At 36.7% G+C, this 22,687-nt stretch overlaps 1 protein-coding gene across 1 annotated transcript; it reads right to left on the reverse strand.

Annotated features, from left to right (window-relative positions):
• Positions 1-724: 724 nt before the first annotated feature.
• On the reverse strand, positions 725-12,062 carry LOC144445089 (MFS-type transporter SLC18B1-like). The gene is made up of 13 exons (XM_078134640.1): positions 11,805-12,062; positions 10,451-10,546; positions 9,536-9,609; positions 8,060-8,207; positions 7,369-7,437; positions 6,762-6,852; positions 6,282-6,415; positions 5,757-5,855; positions 4,946-5,037; positions 4,480-4,575; positions 3,440-3,514; positions 1,388-1,531; positions 725-958 (listed from the first exon to the last, which is right to left on the reverse strand). Exons 1-13 carry the CDS (start codon positions 12,060-12,062, stop codon positions 868-870), a joined length of 1,467 nt encoding a protein of 488 aa, XP_077990766.1. The 3' UTR covers positions 725-867.
• Positions 12,063-22,687: the final 10,625 nt, after the last annotated feature.

The following is a 22,687-nucleotide window of genomic DNA, read 5'->3' on the forward strand; positions in this document are numbered from 1 at the left end:
TTGAGGATCTGAGAAGGTACTACTCTCCCAGTGTGAGTCAGTTCATTATAGTCACAGACAAGTAAGTCTGTATTCTAGTATCGTAAATACAAGCTAGGGTACAAGAAGGGAATGGCAAAATTGGTAAAATGATTTTTTTTTCTTCTGTCAATTAGAGTATTTCAAATGAATATATGTATTAATTTGAATAACACAATACTTTACCAATATCGTATCTTTTGTGGCAAATCCAATTTTATTCAATTGTATGCAAATATTGTCCATTAATATGAAATTAGCTGATGATAATTCATCGGTTCATTACTATCTTATAACTCGTCAAAGTAAATTACAACCACAGAGCTACTGATGATACAGATATAGTATTATACGCTTACTCTCAAACATGAACATAAAACATAGACAGACAGACGGACAGACGGACAGTCAGTCAGACAGACAAACAGAGAAACATACATACATACATACATACATACATACATACATACATACATACATACATGCATACATACATACACACATACATACATACATACATACATACATACATACATACATACATACATACATTCATACATACACACATACATACATACATACATACATACATACACATACATACATATACACACACACACATGCATGCATACATACATACATACATACATACATACATACATACATACATACATACATACATACATACATACATACATAACCCGACACTACATGAAAAGTCCGATTTGAGGTAAAACGACCAAATGTTCTCTCTTATATTAATGCAATATATACAAAGTTCTCAAGAGTGAATCTTTCTTATCGTCCTGGTAGAAAATTGAATTTCCCGATTCATAGATACAGCTTCTATCATGATAACAGTGGCCTTCTTTCATCATCCTCTACGTTTCCATTTTGAATACTGTGTGGTGTACCATGAATCTGAGATGGTATGCGTCTCCTATGAAATCGAGATAAGATACATGTTAAACAATGCAAACAATATGTCTATGTCTCTATGTCATATCCTCCTCTCTGTAAGCAGCTCTTGCTTCCCCGTATGTTGAAACGTCACAAAACATAATTAGATTGATCACCTGTGTTTACTTGTGACTACAAGAAATCATTTATATCTACCTAGTTTGTTTAGAAATCACTTCCTTTAACTATACGCACCACATATATTTTTTTTACATACTTATATTTTATTTTATTTTATTTTTCTCAAACTTTTTTTTTCACAGTTTTGCTACCACTAATTTACAAATACGGACCAACTATATTTTTTTGTTTCACGTTGTTGGTTTTTTTCAAGTAGGAAACGGCAATTTTTTTTGTAACATTCAATAAATAAATACCCATTTGTCATCCAATAAATTCATATACTTACTGTCCGCCACATCGATACTCCCACATACAAAATAAAACTAATAATATCGAGACCACTGAACACATTCCAGCAAATATAGTCGAAGTCCAATCAAATCCAATTTTGCCAACTAGCATACTACCAAGAGTTGGGCCTAAGAAATTCCTGTGTAAAAAATTAAATAAACCAAGATGCAATATGATTAGCAATGAAGTTATTAACCTTCAGGACGATTCCGTCCATCCCTTGCACGTTTCATCCATCCTTAACCTCTATAGTTGATAATTTCCTATGGAAACTAGATTTACCTACCTACAATTATTGTAAGTAATTAAACTTTCATTCATTCATTCATTGAGATTGTAGAATCTGTCACATGTCAATGTCCTTAATCGCAAACTTCTATGAAACAACGCAATCTAGTGAGAAAGAAATTTTTAAAACTAGAAGAATCTATCTAGATAAGTTGGTAAACATTAAAGCTAGAACGCAAATGGTTTGTGAACCACTCTGGGTTGCCTTCAAATACTTCGATTGAGAATGTAGAGTATTCAATTCATTGAAAGAAGCTTATAATGTTGTTATTTTTGCGTGTGTGTTTACATAACTATTCAAGGTGTTGCTCAATCCAAATAGTAGCTTGAATGATGGATGGATTGATGGATAGATGGAATTTTACTCCCCAAAATATGGCAGAGAATAGTGAAATGACCTATTTTAAATGACGTCATCACCTATAAAATGAATACCCTAATGAGAATAGTCCTGATATACAATACTGTACAATACCTACCCTAATGAGAATAGTCCCAAGAATAGTCCTGATATACAATACATTACAATGCATACCCTAATGAGAATAGTCCTGATATACAATACATTACAATACCTACCCTAATGAGAAGAGTCCTGAGAATAGTCCTGATATACAATACATTGCAATACCTACCCTAATGAGAATAGTCCCAAGAATAGTCCTGATATACAATACATTACAATACCTACCCTAATGAGAATAGTCCCAAGAATAGTCCTGATATACAATACATTACAATACCTACCCTAATGAGACTAGTCCTGATATACAATACTGTACAATACCTACCCTAATGAGAATAGTCCCAAGAATAGTCCTGATATACAATACATTACAATACCTACCCTAATGAGAATAGTCCTGACATACAATACATTACAATACCTACCCTAATGAGAATAGTCCCAAGAATAGTCCTGATATACAATACATTACAATACCTACCCTAATGAGAATAGTCCTGACATACAATACATTACAATACCTACCCTAATGAGAATAGTCCCAAGAATAGTCCTGATATACAATACATTACAATACCTACCCTAATGAGAATAGTCCTGATATACAATACATTACAATACCTACCCTAATGAGAATAGTCCTAAGAATAGTCCTGATATACAATACATTACGATACCTACCCTAATGAGAATAGTCCTGAGAATAGTCCTGATATACAATACATTACAATACCTACCCTAATGAGAATAGTCCCAAGAATAGTCCTGATATACAATACATTACAATACCTACCCTAATGAGAATAGTCCCAAGAATAGTCCTGATATACAATACATTACAATGCATACCCTAATGAGAATAGTCCTGATATACAATACATTACAATACCTACCCTAATGAGAAGAGTCCTGAGAATAGTCCTGATATACAATACATTACAATACCTTCCCTAATGAGAATAGTCTCAAGAATAGTCCTGATATACAATACATTACAATACCTACCCTAATGAGAATATTCCTGATATGCAATACATTACAATACCTACCATAATGAGAATAGTCCTGATATACAATACATTACAATACCTACCCTAATGAGAATAGCCCTGATATACAATACTTTACAATATCTACCCTAATGAGAATAGTCCCAAGAATATTCCTGATATACAATACATTACAATACCTACCCTAATGAGAATAGTCCCAAGAATAGTCCTGATATACAATACATTACAATACCTACCCTAATGAGACTAGTCCTGATATAAAATACTGTACAATACCTACCCTAATGAGAATAGTCCTGAGAATAGTCCTGATACAATACTGTATGTACCAATGCTTTCCTCCATTCCATATAATCTAGATATAAGCAGATATTTAATGATCATAAATACATTTATCATACAAATCATATCTCAAACGTGACAGCCCTCCCCACCCCCCAATTGGAACATATCCTAATATATCCCTAATAATCATATTCGTAAATATTGTAAATTGTTGAATATCAATTTCCTAACATTTCACGGTCATAAAAGTACTATACAATTCCCAAATTGCGGCAGTTGTGGAACCCCCCACCACCACCACCACCACCTACCCCCTTATATCTCAGGGATTTTAAAGTGGTTTATGAATGTTTGAATAATTTGTTACATTTTTTGTTTTATTTCTTATTTTTTTAAAGATGTTTTTCAAGGTGTCATAATTTTTAAAAATAAAGTGAACTCTTATAAAAGATGTTTTTGTGTGTATTTTCCAAATCACTTTATCACTTTTAATTCAATTTTTTTTAAAATTTTCTTTATCACTTTTGATAATGCTTTTGCTAGTTTTCTTCTTCAATAAGCTTAGATTCAGATCAACGGTTGGTTGGCTGAGTTAATTATTAATGACTTTCTTCTGCAGAGCGCCATCAGGCGGCGAACTTTGGGACATGTCAGCTTCTTTTACTGTTGTACTAAACAAGTTTCAAATCTCGTGCTCGAACTCTCTTCATTGCGAGAGAAGAAAAACTTAGCCTGGCTTACGAGCTTGTGACGTAAAATTGCCAGTTACGAAGAAGAGAACTAGCTAGAACACAACTAATAAAATAACACAAAAATAACATGATCATCATCATCCTCCTCCTCCTCCTCCTCCTCCTCCTCCTCCTCCTCCTCCTCATCATCATCATCATCATCATCATCATCATCATCATCATCATCATCATCATCATCAACATCATCATCAACAACAACAACAACAACAACAACAACAACAACAACAACAACAACGATGTCGTCGTCGTCGTCGTCGTCATGAACGTGGCCTATGAAACTCACCCTGCCGCTGAAATCATCTCATTGAACGTTGGTAAGACAGACGCCGCCAACGATAAACCCAACATAACAAGTGCTACAGCTGTTACTGGTAAGGAGCTAAATTCAAAACAATGAAAGAATCGTTAGATTTGGCAATAATAAACTATATGAATCATAAAAACGGCAAGGCCATACCCTCTCTCGATTCATTTACGTAGAGATTATGTGTCCCCGGCGTTATTTGTAGCTGGCACTGAAATACTCGTTAAACACCACTCACATGAGTCACATCACTGTCCAAAACAACGATAGTCTTGTCCATGGAGAACTGACAGGTATAACAATGTTGTCATCTTCATAAAAACGATCAATAGCTATATTTCACTGCAGAAAATCTGTGAGGGTTTTTAAACAAATATAAACTGATCGCAATGCAATACTATTTAGCACTGGTAAATCGATATATCGATAATTGTATCATCCTAACCTCTCCATGTAAAGCAGTGGTGATGGTCCAACATACAAGTAACCAGCTATACTTGCTAGGTTTCCAATTAACATTAATAGTTTTGGGATATTCTATACGAAAATAAAAAATAAAACATTATCTAGATATAACTGTTGGTATCGTTACAGGTAAATGCTAGATACATATGCATTATCATATGCGACATATATATATTTTTTTCAAAATACACATGTAAAAGCGCAAAATAGCGCAAATTATAATAAGCCAACAGAATCAACAGTCTCGACAACCAAGACTCTCGGTTGCTAAGAGTCTTTGCGAGGATTGTCGGAGCGGCAAGAGAGCGCCACCATCGTAAGTTGGATAACAAAGACTCGGGCATTCATGGACTTGAGCTTCTTCATGAATAAACGAAGGTGTTGTCCTTTTGACCATAATGCGTTTTACAAACTACTTTTATTGTACTGTCAGTATTTGTTGATGGATGAAAACATACAGTCCAGAAAGATATTCTCAGGCAATCTATCTTTATTCTTTCTTTATGGATGCTACACATAATAATAAAATGTTGATGTTCAGAACTTATGACATATTCACATGACGACCATTTCGTTTTGAAGGTATATGTGGTAAATAATACTGTCCATTATCAGACTTATAGTACATACATAATAGTTTACATTTACAAGCATAGTATCAAACTTGTTCGATTTTAAACTGCTGCCGTTGGTGGCGCTGTGATTATCTACGTTATACACACTGTACGTTATACACACTGTAATCTAGTCTATCCGTTTGCGTGTACAAGAGAACAATTGCGAATACTTACATATTTATCGGTCAGCCATCCCCATAAGAAAGCAGATATAGCATATGTGCCAGAATTTATCAAAAACATTAACCCAATCTGTGTAGTACTCAAATCAAACTGAGGAAGGAAAGAGAATGGCAATCAGTCTCTCGCTGTTCTCCTACTACAGTGAAACATATATCCTTAGATCCCTCACCAGAAACGTGAAACACATAACCAAATCCATACTAAAATAATTCATATATCTTTCAGTATTATGTACTTTGTTAATATTTTGTTCCGATGCTTTCAATGTTTAATTTGGATCAGAAATCAAAATCATAGATGCTAAAAAAAAGTATCAACTTACGTAAACAAATACATTTTTATATAAGATAAAACCACAATATGTTTGGTGCACTGTATTCAATACTATAGCCTGGAGCGTTACCTGACTGAAAAAAAATCGTCGTTGTAGGCGCCCTTTTGACTGGTAACCGCTCATGAAGATGCGGCGAGCGATGTGAAGTGCGCCCCCAACGTTGAATGATCTGACTTACTTACCTGAGATAGATGATCTGCCAAAGTTGGGTCCAGAAAACTGATACCCATGAAACCAACAAGGACACAAATTGACGTCATAATAACAGGCGGTATCTTTAATAATTGGATAATTGACCCTGGACGCTGAGAAGGCCCTGGATAAAAGAAAACGACATGATGCAAACATTACTAGCTACCTAACTTACTTTATTATAAAGTTCACTCTGTTATCAAAATATTACCAATACACTTGAAATCAAGCTATGTTTGAATTTGATGAACTACATTTGACATTACAAAATATTTCAACATAGAATTGTACGATAAATTTGAATTGCCACATGACATTGAAGCATTACGTTGAATTGAAATGTATACGCTGGATATATTATGTACATGTGTTGGTTTTGTGCAAGACCGGCATCGGACTGTGCACATGCATATGCTTCCGAAGATTGCCGAATATGGCCGAAGAGCGACAGTATATATTTGTATATTTACCTCGGTCATTCGGTACTAAGAAGAAATTGACTATGACAATCAGGATCGTAAACACACCCCACACAATAAACGGTAGTGTGTATCCACCAGCCTGAAATTAACAACATTGTGTAAAAATAACGATTGTACGGTCTTTCGTGCTAAGAACCTTTCACTGGATTGATCTTGTCATGTGTGTTGAGAGGGCATATTAACAATCAACCCAGCGGATTGTGTCCAAGCTACGTCCAGGGACAAACTAAAAAATTTGATTAACAAAAATATGCACAGATGCTTAATAATAATACTGTAAAATAAAGGCGTAAAATATGGTAACTGCAAATAAAACAACAATACGGAAAAAACGTGAGTCTAAATTTGAATAACGCTACTATAACAAGGACAGTTGGACTAAATTCAGTGTTTGTACTTATATTGTCTCTTGTTGTAATAATGTAAAAAAAAAATGCTCTCCATTGAAAATAAATGTTAACAAAAAAATGAAGACTCGCTCTTTTGTATAAATGCAAATTTTTCCATCATTGCATTTCCATCATTACATTGGTTCTTGCCCAGTCACGTCACTTTTACAATTATCGATGATATTACGCAAAACGTTAACACTCACCTGATAAAGTGCGCCACCTACCGGCGGACCGATCATTAGCCCAAGGCCACAGAAAATTTCAATAGTTCCCTACATATCAAAGTAAATATAACATAATGATCATATGAATGCAAACCTAGGCTTTTAAGAGTAAAAAGATGACGATTTCTGATACAATCTTGTCTAGATTTTTTTTATTCTTATGGAATGATAAAGAGTCATATGGGATGACTCACAATCCTATAAGGTCGAAAAGTCAAAATATCTACATTGATATGGAAAGTAGTCATGAGACACAGTTTAATGGTCAATCTCTCATCACTGTAAACCATGGGAAGGGTCTTAGAATGGGTTAGGGTCCCAGACGGCCAACTGTATGACTTGATAAAAGTATTACAGTTCTTGTACACGGATGCATACAACATTTGTATTTCTTCTTTACAAATTAAACTTATGGCGAAGCATATCCAAAGACTTCATTACATCCACATCACTCCAACCAATGCACCTAGTCACTCACACATGCATCTTAATGAGAATACCATAATTATATGTAACATTATTTTCTAATAAATGGAAAACAAAGACGTTTTGACTTGCATCCTGCTAACCCTGTCTTTAATCTACGTTTTCCCCTGACCAGAAATAGCTTTCTTTGCAATATTGACTTTACTTGGTTGGAATATATATATATATAACATCTGTTACTTACAAAAGCTGTGGCAATATTATGACGAAATGTCTTGGCTATGATAGAATAGGCTCCCACACTACTAGCTGCTGCTCCGATAGCTTCAAATATACGTACGACAAAACATAATGCAACAAACATCGTGCCCGACGGCACCCGATTCAGGAACCTGGAAAGAACATAAATAACATTATAATTTAGAGAAGTATTGCACACACACACACACACACACACACACACACACACACACACACATATATATACCACACACGCACGCACGCACGCGCGCGCTAGTACATGCGTAAGTACATATATACGTACAGACAGGCACCCACACGCATATACATACATACATACATACATACATACATACATACATACATACATACATACATACATACATACATACATACATACTATAGTCAGTAAAATGTCATGTAGTTGTAGAATGAACAGAATCCGCGACATCTCGCGTTAATGTAAACCATCTATGAGAACATCACCAGTGACAACGTTCGATTGTTACGTTTTGCCGTACGCTTGTTTCCACTGTAGCTTTGCATCCAGCACTTGTAATGATATAACTTTGGTCTTCAAAATATCATCTTTGCAAAGTCAATATGAAACTTTCACTCATAGTTCTTTTTATGAAGATCTGCATGCATGTTATGTACAGGTTCGTTATTAAGCTACCGTTGTTTGTAGTATGCATCTTTACTTCAGAGGAAATGATATTCTACACCAAGTGTTTCATCAAAGATGTGATGAAGAGTCCACCGTTCCCAGTTGTCAACATTCCTACAATCTGGATTCCACATTTCTTGACAAAATGGAACTGGAGCCGACTTGAGATTATGCGCCATGGATTGCGACCAGTGTTACTTCTAGTAATGGAATAAGTACAGAGATTTTGAGAAATGTGTACCATCCGGGAATCTCGACGAGTTGTCCAGAGCGTTTATTAGAAGGTGGGTTTGTTGATTTACAGTGTTTCGATCCTTGTAAGACCTGTTTGATCTTTGTCGATGTCATCAACAGTGTAAATTAATGTCCACTAAAGCTTGCCTCACCAACTTGTGATCTACGTCATCACGGTATTACTGATACATGTGTAGGTTTATCACCTATGAATGGTGACGACACATACCAAGTAAGGACACCACACATACCGGTAGTCGGCATCAAGGACCATGCCATGAATGTACGGTCAACACCTACGTCAGAACACCAATGTCACCAACTTCAGTCACCTGATTGTGTGGTGCTTGTGAATATTTTTACTTCACTGTTGTTTTTGAAATTAAATGGGTTCACTGCAAGATAACGATGTATCAAACAGAGACTCTTTCTATTTTTTCTTTCTGGACTCGCGCGTGTGCGTATATGTATGTATGTACGTGTGCGTGCGTGCGTGTGTCCGCGCGCGCTTTGATAATTTGTTTCACTCTTATATTTATAGTCACTGTCGTATGTTATTATAGAACATAGTAGACGTACCCAAATATAACACATGTACTACCACCTACTAAGGAACCAGTCAAGAATACAGTTTTAGCGCCGATGATTGGAATCTGAAAATGATTATTAAAATATTGATTTTCATTAGAACGTTGTTAGTCACAGCAAAGTGAATGACTCTGATAACAGACATTGGAGAGAGAGAACGTCTATGTTCGAATAAAGTTTCAAGTGCGATATGATGGGCAGATAGGACAGGAAAGGGTTTTCTGGTGATCCGTTCTATTTTCTCTTAATATTACACTAGCTGCAACTGGACCAGTTTCTGAAATTGTTTTGTTATATATATGACGGACTCACTAATGCACACCATGAGGTGACGTCAATGTAGCTATGCTGTACACATAACACGGTAAGAATTGTAATGACTATCATTACCGTAACACGGTAAGAATTGTAATGACTATTTTACCGTAAACAACCTAATATGAGCGCCCCCAACGCCCACCCCAATCAACCAGAACATGATAAATTTGCACACCAAACTTAAACATTCATGAGAAGTGCCGTGAACGAATATTGTGACTGAAAGTGTTTGCCCGCGGCCGAGCTTGTGTCTAAGTATTGAATAATTACCATATTTAGGTGTCAAGGCAAATCAAACTAACCTGGAACAGGATTCAAACCCAGGCTTTCGATATCTTTATACTATACTAACTGACACCATACTGTTATTTCGCTGTGCAATGAGGCGTCTGTAGTCTAATCTATAACCAATTTGAACTTGAAGCACATACAAGTATCCACTGTAAGCCTTTTATAATGGATCTGTCTCTCATGCATATTTTTAATAGCAAAACATGATCGTCCCAATTGTTGAACAAAATTTATTATTTTTGACAAAGTCAATTATTGATCTCTACGTGAAAATGAACCGGTCAGTAAAGTGCTTACCAGTTTTCCAAAAAGTGGCGAGCAAACAAACACCACGAAGGCATAGACGCCAAAAATGAGACCAACCTCAAACGTGCTGGCACCCTTATGTTGAGCCTGAAAGAGATAGATTGTTGAGAGTCCCGGACAAGTTCAGAATGTGAAACAAAATATATACCAATGTACAATATATATGTCCTGTTTTGCACTGTTTTCAATTAAACATTTGCTTATGTTGAGTATTGTGCGTTTAATGTTTGGTACTGACGTAGTAGTTGATCGACACCCAATAGTGTATGGCTGTTGTATGTGTGTGTGTGTGTGGGGGAGAGAGAGAGAGAGAGAGAGAGAGAGAGAGAGAGAGAGAGAGAGAGAGAGAGAGAGAGAGAGAGGCAGGCAGACAGACAGACAGACAGACAGACAGACAGACAGACAGACAGACAGACAGAGAGTGAGAGAGGGAGAGATTGCAAAATACGTAAATACCTCAAACGAAGACGAGAATGATGACGATGACGACTATGATTATGATGATGATGATGATGATATAGAAGAAGAAGAAGAAGAAGAAGAAGAAGAAGAAGAAGAAGAGAAGAAGAAGAAGAAGAAGAAGAAGAAGAAGAAGAAGAAGAAGAAGAAGAAGGAGGAGGAGGAGGAGGAGGAGGAGGAGGAGGAGGAGGAGGAGGAGGAGGAGGAGGAGGAGGAGGAGGAGGAGGAGGAGGAGGAGGAGGAGGAGGAGGAGGAGGAGGAGGAGGAGGAGGAGGAGGAGGAGGAGAAGAAGAAGAAGAAGAAGAAGAAGAAGAAGAAGAAGAAGAAGAAGAAGAAGAAGAAGAAGAAGAAGAAGAAGAAGAAGTAGAAGAAGAAGAAGAAGAAGAAGAAGAAGAAGAAGAAGAAGAAGAAGAAGAAGAAGAAGAAGAAGAAGAAGAAGAAGAAGAAGAAGAAGAAGAAGAAGTAGAAGAAGAAGAAGAAGAAGAAGAAGAAGAAAGAAGAAGAAGAAGAAGAAGAAGAAGAAGAAGAAGAAGAAGAAGAAGAAGAAGAAGAAGAAGAAGAAGAAGAAGAAGAAGAAGAAGAGAAGAAGAAGAAGAAGAAGAAGAAGAAGAAGAAGAAGAAGAAGAAGAAGAAGAAGAAGAAGAAGAAGAAGGAGGAGGAGGAGGAGGAGGAGGAGGAGGAGGAGAAGACGAAGGAGAAGACGACGACGACGAAGAAGAAGAAGAAGATGACGATGACGATGAAGATGAAGATGAAGATGATGACGATGATGATGATGATGATGATGATGATGATGATGGTGATGATGATGGTGATGATGATGATGATGATGATGATGATGATGATGATATCAATGACTGATAATAAAGCAATATGTTGAACGCACCTCGGTAGGAAAAAATGGCGCCAGTACACTGTACATTAGAAAGTCCGATAAGTTGGCTAAACACATACTGAGAAGTATTAGATATTCCCTCTTAGTATAGGTGTGTTTTTTAGTACTCTCTTCATCCGGGATACTTTTGGTGATTACACTGGCCGACGATTCTAAACTTCCCCCCTGTGGAGAAAGTCCTGGGTTCTCTATAACATCATAGCTACTGAATGATATCCGGGTGGATGAACGTCGAACTCTGCCTTCCATTTTTAATTACCTAAGTTTGATAAAATCAAAGACAAAACAGCATTTTTAATATGATGTTATAAACTAGATTACTTTCCTGTGTTTTTTTTGAACCATTGTCGTTTTTTTCTGTTCATATTTGCATACTGTATAACCGAAAGCAACGCAGTATTTACAACCACGTAAGGGCCGGGCCACTCATAGACTCTAAGCTACTATTACTTCACCAAAACAAGTTGTGAAATCTCTCCTAGACCTGTAATACAGTAAAACAATGGTGGTGGTGGTGGTGGTGGTGGTGGTAAAATAAAATGTCCATGGACCAAAGATAGTAACAATTTATCTCAGCAGACTAGCAAAATTTCTCACACTGTAACATATTATTTAGACACGATTAGACGTATATTAAAGGTATATTATTCACTTGATACAGTACTTGGAAGTTATGTAGCAGTCACTTTTAAAACAATTTTTATCACAATATATCTTAGATTAAAATGTTACTAGTAATATAGACTTGGTGGGGAAAATGTCAATATTTATTTGTTTATTATACTTATCTATTATCCGTTCTAATTTATTTATTTATTTATTTATTTATTTATTTATTTATTTATTTATTTATTTATCTATTTATTTTGTATTTATTTATTTATTTATTTATTTATTTACGAATATATATACGTAAACAGTTTACACTTGTTTTACAGATTCTCTTTGTCGATCAGTCGTGTGGTTCTAATCATGACTTCGCGGAAAGGGTTGTATTTATGCAGAATTACCGGGTGGTCTATTACGTCATCATATTCCGTCCCTATACAAATGTATATCAAACCACTCGCATGCTGAATTCGTAATTTGTAGTTTGTAATTAATAGTTTGTACAATAATTTATTCGTAATATCGTACACCTTGATTATGATGGAATCTCCATGGGTGAACATAATTTGTTGGGGCTGTATACATGATGAATCAATTCAAATTGATGTTTGGGGGGGGGGGGGGGGGCTGTACCAAAAATAGCGCCCTCAACGGCGTTGTGCAAAGTGCAATGTATAATGTCTTATTAATGGTATTTCAACAGTTAATATGTCATGTCATGTCATGTCATGTTCAGTGACAAGATTGTGGTTGTCTGATCGAAAAGTGATACCACACTGTCTACATTTCCAAACTAGTGCAGATTTAACATGACGACAGATTCAAAACCAAGCTTTCAGTCAAGATTTAAACTAGACTGTAAGATACGTCGTGACGTTTCGCCCTCACCGGCCTCCTCTCACACGATGTTTGAGGGCGCACCGTCACGGCGTACCTTACAGACTAGATTTAAACTTGCCACTACACTATCTACGGATGATCAATATTCACCACTAATTGACAGCTACGGCGTCTTTTTTACGAGTAATCAACTGACCAATTAATAGTGAATATATATATTTGATATATTTGATTATGTGATAAAAAGAAATCCCTAGTTGCAGCTAATGCAGCTGTGAGTTGGACTACGCTTAAATGTTTACACACACCACATATAGTTATTTGCCCTAAGCAAATATGAACGTAGCCTTCAAGGCCATCCTAAAATACCATTGTGTACGAAACTGCACACGGGGCTGTACAGACTATATAGTATGCCTGTACTAATTTGATTTGACATGAGGCAATATATATACAATGGTAGACTTATATAAAGTCAATACACATACAAAGACAATAAAACCCCAGACTTGTGTTAACAGTTGTCTGAGATAAAACACCCGCATACATAAAGACGTCATTACTAGTTGACTCTGTTGTAAACTACTGTATTACATACAATACAAATGGGACAACTACATGCGGGTGACAAAATCTCGACTTTTGAAACACTTACGCCAACTTTATTACGGAGTACACGTGCTTGCCAATTTCAACTTTAGAAGAGGAAAATTCCATAACCTTTCGACAAGTTTATTTTGTTACTTTTGAAAGAGGCTATATAATACGAATACTTGATTGACAGCCAAGTTGTAATATATCATTGTGAAAAGTCAATATGATATCTCGTAGAATTCGAAGGTCACAGAAATTTGAATTTTTGCAAGGTTGTGTAAGCCTATGTCGCAGTAATTGGTCGTCGGTGCTGTGTTCTGTAAGCCTATGTCACAGTGATTGGTCGTCGGTGGTGTGTTCTGTAATCCTATGTCACAGTGATTGGTCGTCGGTGCTGTGTTCTGTAAGCCTATGTCACAGTGATTGGTCGTCGGTGGTGTGTTCTGTAAGCCTATGCCACAGTGATTGGTCGTCGGTGCTGTGTTCTGTAAGCGGCCTATGTCACAGTAATTGGTCGTCGGTGGTGTGTTCTGTAAGCGTATGTCACAGTGATTGGTCGTCGCTGCTGTGTTCTGTAAGTCTATGTCACAGTGATTGGTCGTCGGTGTTGTGTTCTGTAAGCGTATGTCACAGTGATTGGTCGTCGCTGCTGTGTTCTGTAAGCCTATGTCACAGTGATTGGTCGTCGGTGGTGTGTTCTGTAAACCTATGTCACAGTGATTGGTCGTCGGTGTTGTGTTCTGTAAGCCTATGTCACAGTGATTGGTCGTCGGTGCTGTGTTCTGTAAGCCTATGTCACAGTGATTGGTCGTCGGTGGTGTGTTCTGTAAGCCTATGTCACAGCCTTGTTGTCGGTGCTGTGTTCTGTAAGCCTATGTCACAGTGATTGGTCGTCGGTGCTGTGTTCTCTAAGCCTATGTCACAGTGATTGGTCGTCGGTGGTGTGTTCTGTAAGCCTATGTCACAGTGATTGGTCGTCGGTGCTGTGTTCTGTAAGCCTATGTCACAGTGATTGGTCGTCGGTGATGTGTTCTGTAAGCCTATGTCGTAGTAATTGGTCGTCGGTGATGTGTTCTGTAAGCCTATGTCACAGTGATTGGTCGTCGGTGCTGTGTTCTGTAAGCATATGTCGTAGTGTTTGGTCGTCGGTGATATTATTTGTTGTGTAATTATGAAGCATACTTTTAGTGTGAAAGCTGACCGGGCGTTTATCGTCATTTTTGTACTCATCACTGCAGAAAGATTGTTAAAAAACCATGGAGTATTTGGTGTCGAATGGTCTGTTTGAATATATACTATAGTTTGAAGTTAGATTACATAAGACAAGACACTTGCGCCTGTTATTTCTTTTTTAAAGATTACGAATCACAAAATGAGATAAGGTCTACCAGTCACACCGCATTACATTGTATTCAGACTGTCTTGTATGTTCTTTTATGTAATATGTACAAGAACAGGTGGTTGATAGCAAGGCGTGACAGTTATGAAATTAAACCCCTCCTTCCATACTCGAGAAATTAGCAAACCTTTTCTAAACATTTTGACCTATTATTATTGAAGCAGCAAAGTTGTCTGGTTTTTGTAATACATGACTCATCTTGAGATAAAATGATTGAGAAATGTATCATTGGTATTGTCATCAACCCACCAATTAATTAATGCGTTAATAAGGCCCTTGAGTCAAATCGCTATCGCAAGATTCCCAACATGTAAGTGCAGATATTGATAGGGATTAGTAGAAACATCCACGATGTCAATGGAATAGTTAGATAAGTAAGTACTATCAGTACGCCATCTATTAGTTCTTATATAAGTCACATATTTGTGCGTAAAGTTCAAGATGATCTACTTTATTCATTAATCGTTAAATACGGTTTTAATTGACAGATTACGTTAGTCCTAAAACAAAAATTGTGGTTCCGATTACGCTCAATGTTAGAATAGGTGGGGTAGGTAAATTTGAATTTTTGTAAAAAAATCATGTGTGAGTGTCTAGTTCAGGTTTTCCGTTGTTTTCCATATGGTCTCTGTGTTATCGGTTTCTTTTCATCAGATGTACAACCGTTACAAATTTGGAAGAAAAGTTTTATATTGTCTTTTTAAGTTGATCTCAGTTTCTGCATCCACTATTTCTCGCGAGACTTTGCAATTTTCGCGTTTTTCTTGAAAAGTTTAGGGTCAGCTGTTAAAAACTAGGTGAGGTCTGTCGGGTAACCAGAACCAAACAATTGTTTTAGACCTTATGACCCGGCCCGACCTGCAGTACTGATAACACGACTTTAAGTCATACCAAATGCCTGACATTTGAAATATGATCATATAGCACAGTTGACCAGTCAATGCTGCAGGAAAATATAATTGTATTTGCCACGTAATTGACAAAACACCCCGACGGGTACAATCAACAACAAAAAAACATTACATGGCCACTGTTGTGTTCCAGAATTATAAATAACAGCACAGTCAACACGATACTTTAAACTTAATATATACAAACTAGCAGAACATTATTTTTTGGAGGAACGAAAGACCGAGCTTTGAAAAGTGCATCGAAGCATTTAACTTCTGGTGTATGAGGTTATGATTCACAGCGTTGGTTATTCCTAGCTAGATTGTCAGTTGTAGAAAGGATGCCGAGGAAACCTTGTAATCTCGTTTAATACTTCAATCGCATTACTAGCTTGCTGTAGAATGCAGCCATTTGCAAAGAATTACAAACAATATGATAATACTCTCAAGCACAGACATACTTGTGTGTGTCTGGAACGTATTTTTTCCTACTATATATCCAACACGCACTCCCTTCTTCCTGGACTGACATGTAATACTGTTTACTCCCACCCCACCACACACACCACTCCACGTTTGGGATATCACGTCATGATACATGATTACGATATACTGAAGACGTATAACACTCGACACTTGCCTTCTTAATTAGCCCGTATAACCGTAGACTTCTAGAACTATTCAATTCCGTCTCAAGCAAAACAGGAGCCCATATGATGAATGCAATGTACTTTTCGGGATTTGCTTTTGTATGTTCTCTCTTGGTCTGGTTTACTACATTGCATCGTACAGTATGAGGGTTGTCAGTTTAAAACATACACGTACTTGATGGATATATATACATACATACAATGCCCAGATATAGATAACCCCAGCAATCGGGTTCATGGTACAGTTTACAATGCCCTTTGAAGTATGCTAAGCTGGGCAAATGGTTAATTAAAGGCTATGGTCATTAATTCATGCTATCATGAAACTAGCGGGCAAATTGATGGAACAGAAAACGTGATCACATACTTACAGTTGTAGGCAGCACTCACTTATTGGACAGTACGTATAGTATGGTGCATAGTGGAATATGACGGCTTAGGAACGTCACGCAGCGAGGTCGAGGACTGGGGTCGAGTTGTCTAACAAAACCTACCCACATGCTATCTTTGCCAATCAATGTGAATAAGTCATCGACCTTTGAAGAAGCTGGTAGTTTTCCCACCACCCCGTCAGATTTCTATCACGCTAAACACACGCCGGTGTATAGTCGACTTGGTCAATATTTAACCTTCTGTTATTAAAGATGACCTTGTGAACGATTTGGCGTTCTCGAGGCCGAGATGTTATTGGCATTAATTTTTTTTTTTTTTTTTAAGTTTTATTGGCTCCGATATGTAGTCTAGAAAAATTTCTCGAGTAGAAAATCGGTCAGATACAAATGTACACTCCTTTCTTTTTTAAATTTCTTTGCAAGGGAAAAAAACGGTACAAAGGTTACACGCCAGACCACAGATAAATAACACGCTACTTATCTGTGGTCAGACAAAACATTTACAAACCGAAGAGTGAAAAAGATTTACATAAACGGAAACGGAAACAAAAAAGTAGGAGTTCCCAAGGTAATTTGAATTTATATAACAATGGATACTACAGAACCCTATTTTGCACTGAATACTTTGTCGTTAGAAATTGTCCTCTCTAGGTCTGGTTTTACTACAATTGAACGTACAGTACGAGGATTATCAGTTTAAAACATTACGTACTTGATGACTACATATATAGAGTTTCATTCTCAAGTTCTTTCGCCAAGTAGAGTGCTCGATCACCCTGGAGAGCTATCATAGTAATAATGAAAGAAGACGAGTCTGATATTACAGTGTGGATTTACACTACGGACCGTTTCACCAGAAGGTTCGTCGGGTGTAATAGTAGGGTGTAATAGTAGTCGTTGAATTGGCTTTACATTCTGCTTTATGTACATAACTTATAACTACTTGATGACTATATATACATACAATACCCAGATAGATAACCCCCAACAGTCGGGTTCATGATAAAGTTCACACCTTTTTAGGTCACTTGTTTGACTTTCTGTAGAAAATACTTTATCGTCAACTTTGCATTAGTGAAACGAATGACATAAAGTTGATACTTCCAAATTAGAATTAAATGGTCTAGCATAGCAGACTGTGTTCCTGACCCAGAAATCACTGAAGCACAAGATATATTTATCTGTCTATTGTTCACTTCTATATTTAAAAAAAATCATAACATCTTTCCAAATTAACAGCTGTGTGTTTTTACAATGCCGGAAAAGGTGTTCAAGTCCTCTTGGACGCAATGACCGCATTTTACTGTCACCTTTTATATTATTTTATTTTGAAATAAAAAGAGATTTGTTGGTAAAATTCCGATGTAGAATATTATCTTTATGTATCCTCTTGAATATTGTTCCTGTTTTTTTTTGCTTTTCGATAATGTTTTCAATATGATGTTTTAAAAATGTTATTTTATATTTCCAACTTATCAGTACACCATATTACTTTTACCAGACTTTCTTCCGGAGCTTACCTTCAACACGCCCTACTCACGGCATCATACAGCTCCCTCCTCCGCCATAATACAGCGCCACCCTTTATTTAGAGGTACAGGTAATCTTTCAAGCTAGAAAGAAATTGCCAGAAATTTATGTTCTCTGTAGACGTTGGGGGCGCTCTTGTATGGCGTGGATCTGTAACTCGTGTAACTTCCATAGGGACAGGACACGCATTTTCCGTATTGCTTAGATTGTTAATTTCTTAGGGAAATAATCGCCCAAATCCTTGTACTACAAATTTATCAATACACTATATGCTATTAGACAATTAAGGAAATTGTTTTTTTGCAGATATAGGTTTCAGATACAGGTAGGGGAAATATATGAAAAGTTATTATATTTTGAACCTGTACATGTGGGCAAAGAAAACAACAATCTACGAAATACTACGCGTTCCTATGCTTTAGTCTATGCGCTGCCACCCTTGTACATCTGCAGTGTGTGGGGGGGGGGGTGCCATGCAATTGTAAGTCTCTGTGTAGTGGTTTGGTGGGGGGGGAGTGGCTTCAAAATCTGTTTTCGAAACTTGAATATTAAACATTTTTGAGGGCACTTAATGGGGTAGGGGGCAGTGTAAAACTGTGGTTTCTTTAGAGTCATTTCATTACTTCACATCACATAATATATTTTGCACAATTGCAAACACTAAATTAAAACTAATTATTTCACCTTCATTGTTCTTACACTGGCACACCGTTGCCTCATGGGACGTAGCAAATATGCAAAAATTCAATACACACTGAATATTCATGACTCCTAAGTGCTTATTACCTTGTTACACAGTCAGCTAGATCTTGGGATTTTTTTTATCACAATTATCACAAACAGGTGTTACATAGATTATCTTTTTATTAGTTGAAAACATAACATTATGAATATTACATTCTGTATTTATTTTGAATATGTTAATTAGGTCTGCTGTATCCATACTTATCGCTCATATAAGCATACAGAGTTGTCTATCAATAGGGCACTTGCAATCCAGACTGAGCATGCTCAGATGCAAAGGACTGTGGGATTATCAGTGCTTATCGTAATACGTAATCTGGAGCTGCCAATAAAATAAACCTCCCATAAAGGTCAGGGTGACTATGAATTGATCATTTGTGGTTACAAACCATGCAACAATATTGTTTACAATACTAATTTATTAGCATTCATTATCCCATTTCCCATGATGCAATATTCAACATGGCGGGTTTGCAAGTTCCCTATTAGGCCAAAAAAAAATATGTCTGGTTCTGGTCAGCGCGCGCGTGCCCTGAATACCCCCGCGTCGATCCTTTTTTTCCCGATAATTTTTGCTTTCCCGTTCCTTATTTACAATTCCCCGTCGATCAACACTGTATGCAAGGCTAGCGGAAACATTTTACTCGTGTGATGGCGCACTTCTATTTGGTAACGGGTACCCTTTTCTTCTAGTACTGTTGCATACCCATAACCCCCCGTACGATATGTGTACGTAATATGTACGATGAGCGTGGTTGATGGGAATCACGGGAAATAGTGTGTTCATTGTGCTAGGTAGTAAACCGCTCACATGTTTCGAAAATGTCTAAAGTTTGAGTACGTCGCGTGAGTAATCGAAATGTTGATATCAATTCAGCTGACTTTCGAGGTGTTCTTAGTTCTGGTGATCGTTTCGTTCTGCCTTCTGAATACAAAGATTTTCCTGTAGCGTAAGCAGTTAGCTCTGGATGTATGCGCTACGATGTTCGACACGTCTTTCCATCTGCGATGAGATGGAAAGACGTGTCGAACATCGTAGCGTATACAGACTGCGTATCAGACTGATGATGGACGGTGCTCAAAAGAAAACACTGCCTCCTCTACGTCCGTTGGACCATGGATGTATTAGTATCACTAATACATCCATGGTTGGACAGACCTATTTCTCGTTATTTAACGTTACAAGTTGCACAATGACATTATACAGTGGTTGCAAGGCAAGACTCATTATTATCGTGGATGGGATTATAACTGCAAATCACTGGGCGATAAGATAAATTTGTAAATGTGACTAGTGATGCCCTGATGGATGATTGATCCGCATCGTACAAAACTTGCCATACAACAGTGCCAACTTCCAGAGTTGTATGACATCTTCCGAGATCATGTAAAGTGTCAAAAATGTGTATTTACTAATTTGCAAAAAAAAAAAAAAAAAAAAATTATGAAAAAAAAAAACGCGCGTCGTCGCACCACTTTAGAAAGTTTACCCTGACCAGAACCAGATTTTTTTTTGGCCTCTAATAGGTAAATAACCTTCAAGAAATATAAACGACTGCACGACATGTAAATGAAACGTCACTTTACACTGAATCTAAATTTGAGTACATATTTCAAAATGATTACCAATTCTTAGAATATCTAAAGTTATTATTTTGATCTTGGAATTTACTACAAATTATACTTTTATTTTCCAGAATAAAAAAGAATGAGCACAAAAAGCAGTTGCTAGCTAAATAAAAATAAATGTCCACCAGTTTCAAATCTGGGAAGGCCTTCTCTAAAAATGGAAACACGAGAAATGTATTGTATTATTATTATTATTATTATTATTATTATTATTATTATTATTATTATTATTATTATTATTATTATTAGAATACAAGATAAATGCAGAAATGTTAGTCTGGCTGGTCTTTTCATTTAACTTTACTTAGCTTGTGATTTCACCTCACTAATCACTTGTACTGCTTTATACAACAACTAATTAATATGGTTTTAGAAATCATACACTGAAACTGGTTTGAAATGTCACACTCAAATTGATTGGTCGCAATGGGGAGTGATAACACACGTCAGCCTAACTGACTATATTCAAATGAAGTCAATATGTAAATGTACCCTCATTGAGATGAAAACAAATGTGACATAATTTTACATATATGTAAATGATATGTAAATATCAACAAACGGGTATGCTGATAACTGTGCCATTGGGGTATGGATAAATTAATTGATGGCCAGTATTACAAGTGAAACAAAATCACAGAATGTAAACAGGCTACTATAAATCGGGGTTTCCCACTGGAGCTGGCTTTGTTGCTAAGGTTACAACAAGAGGGCGACCCAAAGTGTTGCCTAGCGAGTGTGTAGCAGGGGCGACCCTATGGGTCGCCCTCTAGTGGTGAACATAGCAAACCTGCCAGTTCCTGTGGGGTTTCCCTATCCTTCACCAATTCTCACGTCGTCACATTGATATTTGTTTTTGTTCTGTTCATTATTCTCCCTTGAGATTAACACACTGTGTAGTGTTTATTATACCATGCACAAACCAAGTTATTGTCTTTGAACAGAAAATATGGAACGTATACCCTGGTTGGTTTACGTTACGACAACTCGCATGTACACCATTGGCCACAGGGGACCCAGGAACCGTGTGACAAACAAAACAAAACAAACAAATAAATAAACTATCAAATAAATGACAAATGAACAAGCAAACGAACGACAAGTATAGGGACAAATAAAATAATTAAATAAACCAGCAAATAAACAGATACTCATGGGGGTATACTAGATATGTTTTTTTTCCTATACCCATCACTATATATAAAATGATGAAAGGGGACGAGTGTGGATATGCAAAATATCTTTGTGTATTCGTAAAATATCTGATTTCACAGCAATGCCATAGTTTTCCGTCATTCTACGATATCCTACATGTGGGATTCATTCATTTATTCACTTATTCATCATTACCTAGGCATGGTTTAAGATTGGGACTGTCTCTTCATCATCTTCATATGTATTCCCATTGTTTATATCACTTTTCAATGTCACTATCTTTGTGGACGGTTTCCTTCTCCTGTAAAATAAATGAACCAAATTACGTTTAGGACAGACAACACAAAATGATTTATACATTTGTAAGGTTAGGATCAGTTGTTGGGTAGAAGAAATACAATTGTGGCACACAAACTGGGATTAATAAGCTTCTTTTTTTTTC

Source organism: Glandiceps talaboti, chromosome 13 (assembly GCF_964340395.1).
Source record: "Glandiceps talaboti chromosome 13, keGlaTala1.1, whole genome shotgun sequence".
Taxonomy (NCBI): Eukaryota; Metazoa; Hemichordata; class Enteropneusta; family Spengelidae; genus Glandiceps; species Glandiceps talaboti.

Excerpts from the sequence above, each read along its gene's own strand:
- LOC144445089 (XM_078134640.1), bottom strand. The coding sequence starts at position 12,062 with ATGGAAGGCAGAGTTCGACGTTCATCCACCCGGATATCATTCAGTAGC. Across the intron at positions 7,438-8,059 it reads ATAATATTGCCACAGCTTTT|GGAACTATTGAAATTTTCTG; the intron begins GTAAGTAACAGA and ends TTTGATATGTAG. Across the intron at positions 6,853-7,368 it reads TAGGTGGCGCACTTTATCAG|GCTGGTGGATACACACTACC; the intron begins GTGAGTGTTAAC and ends TGTTAATTTCAG.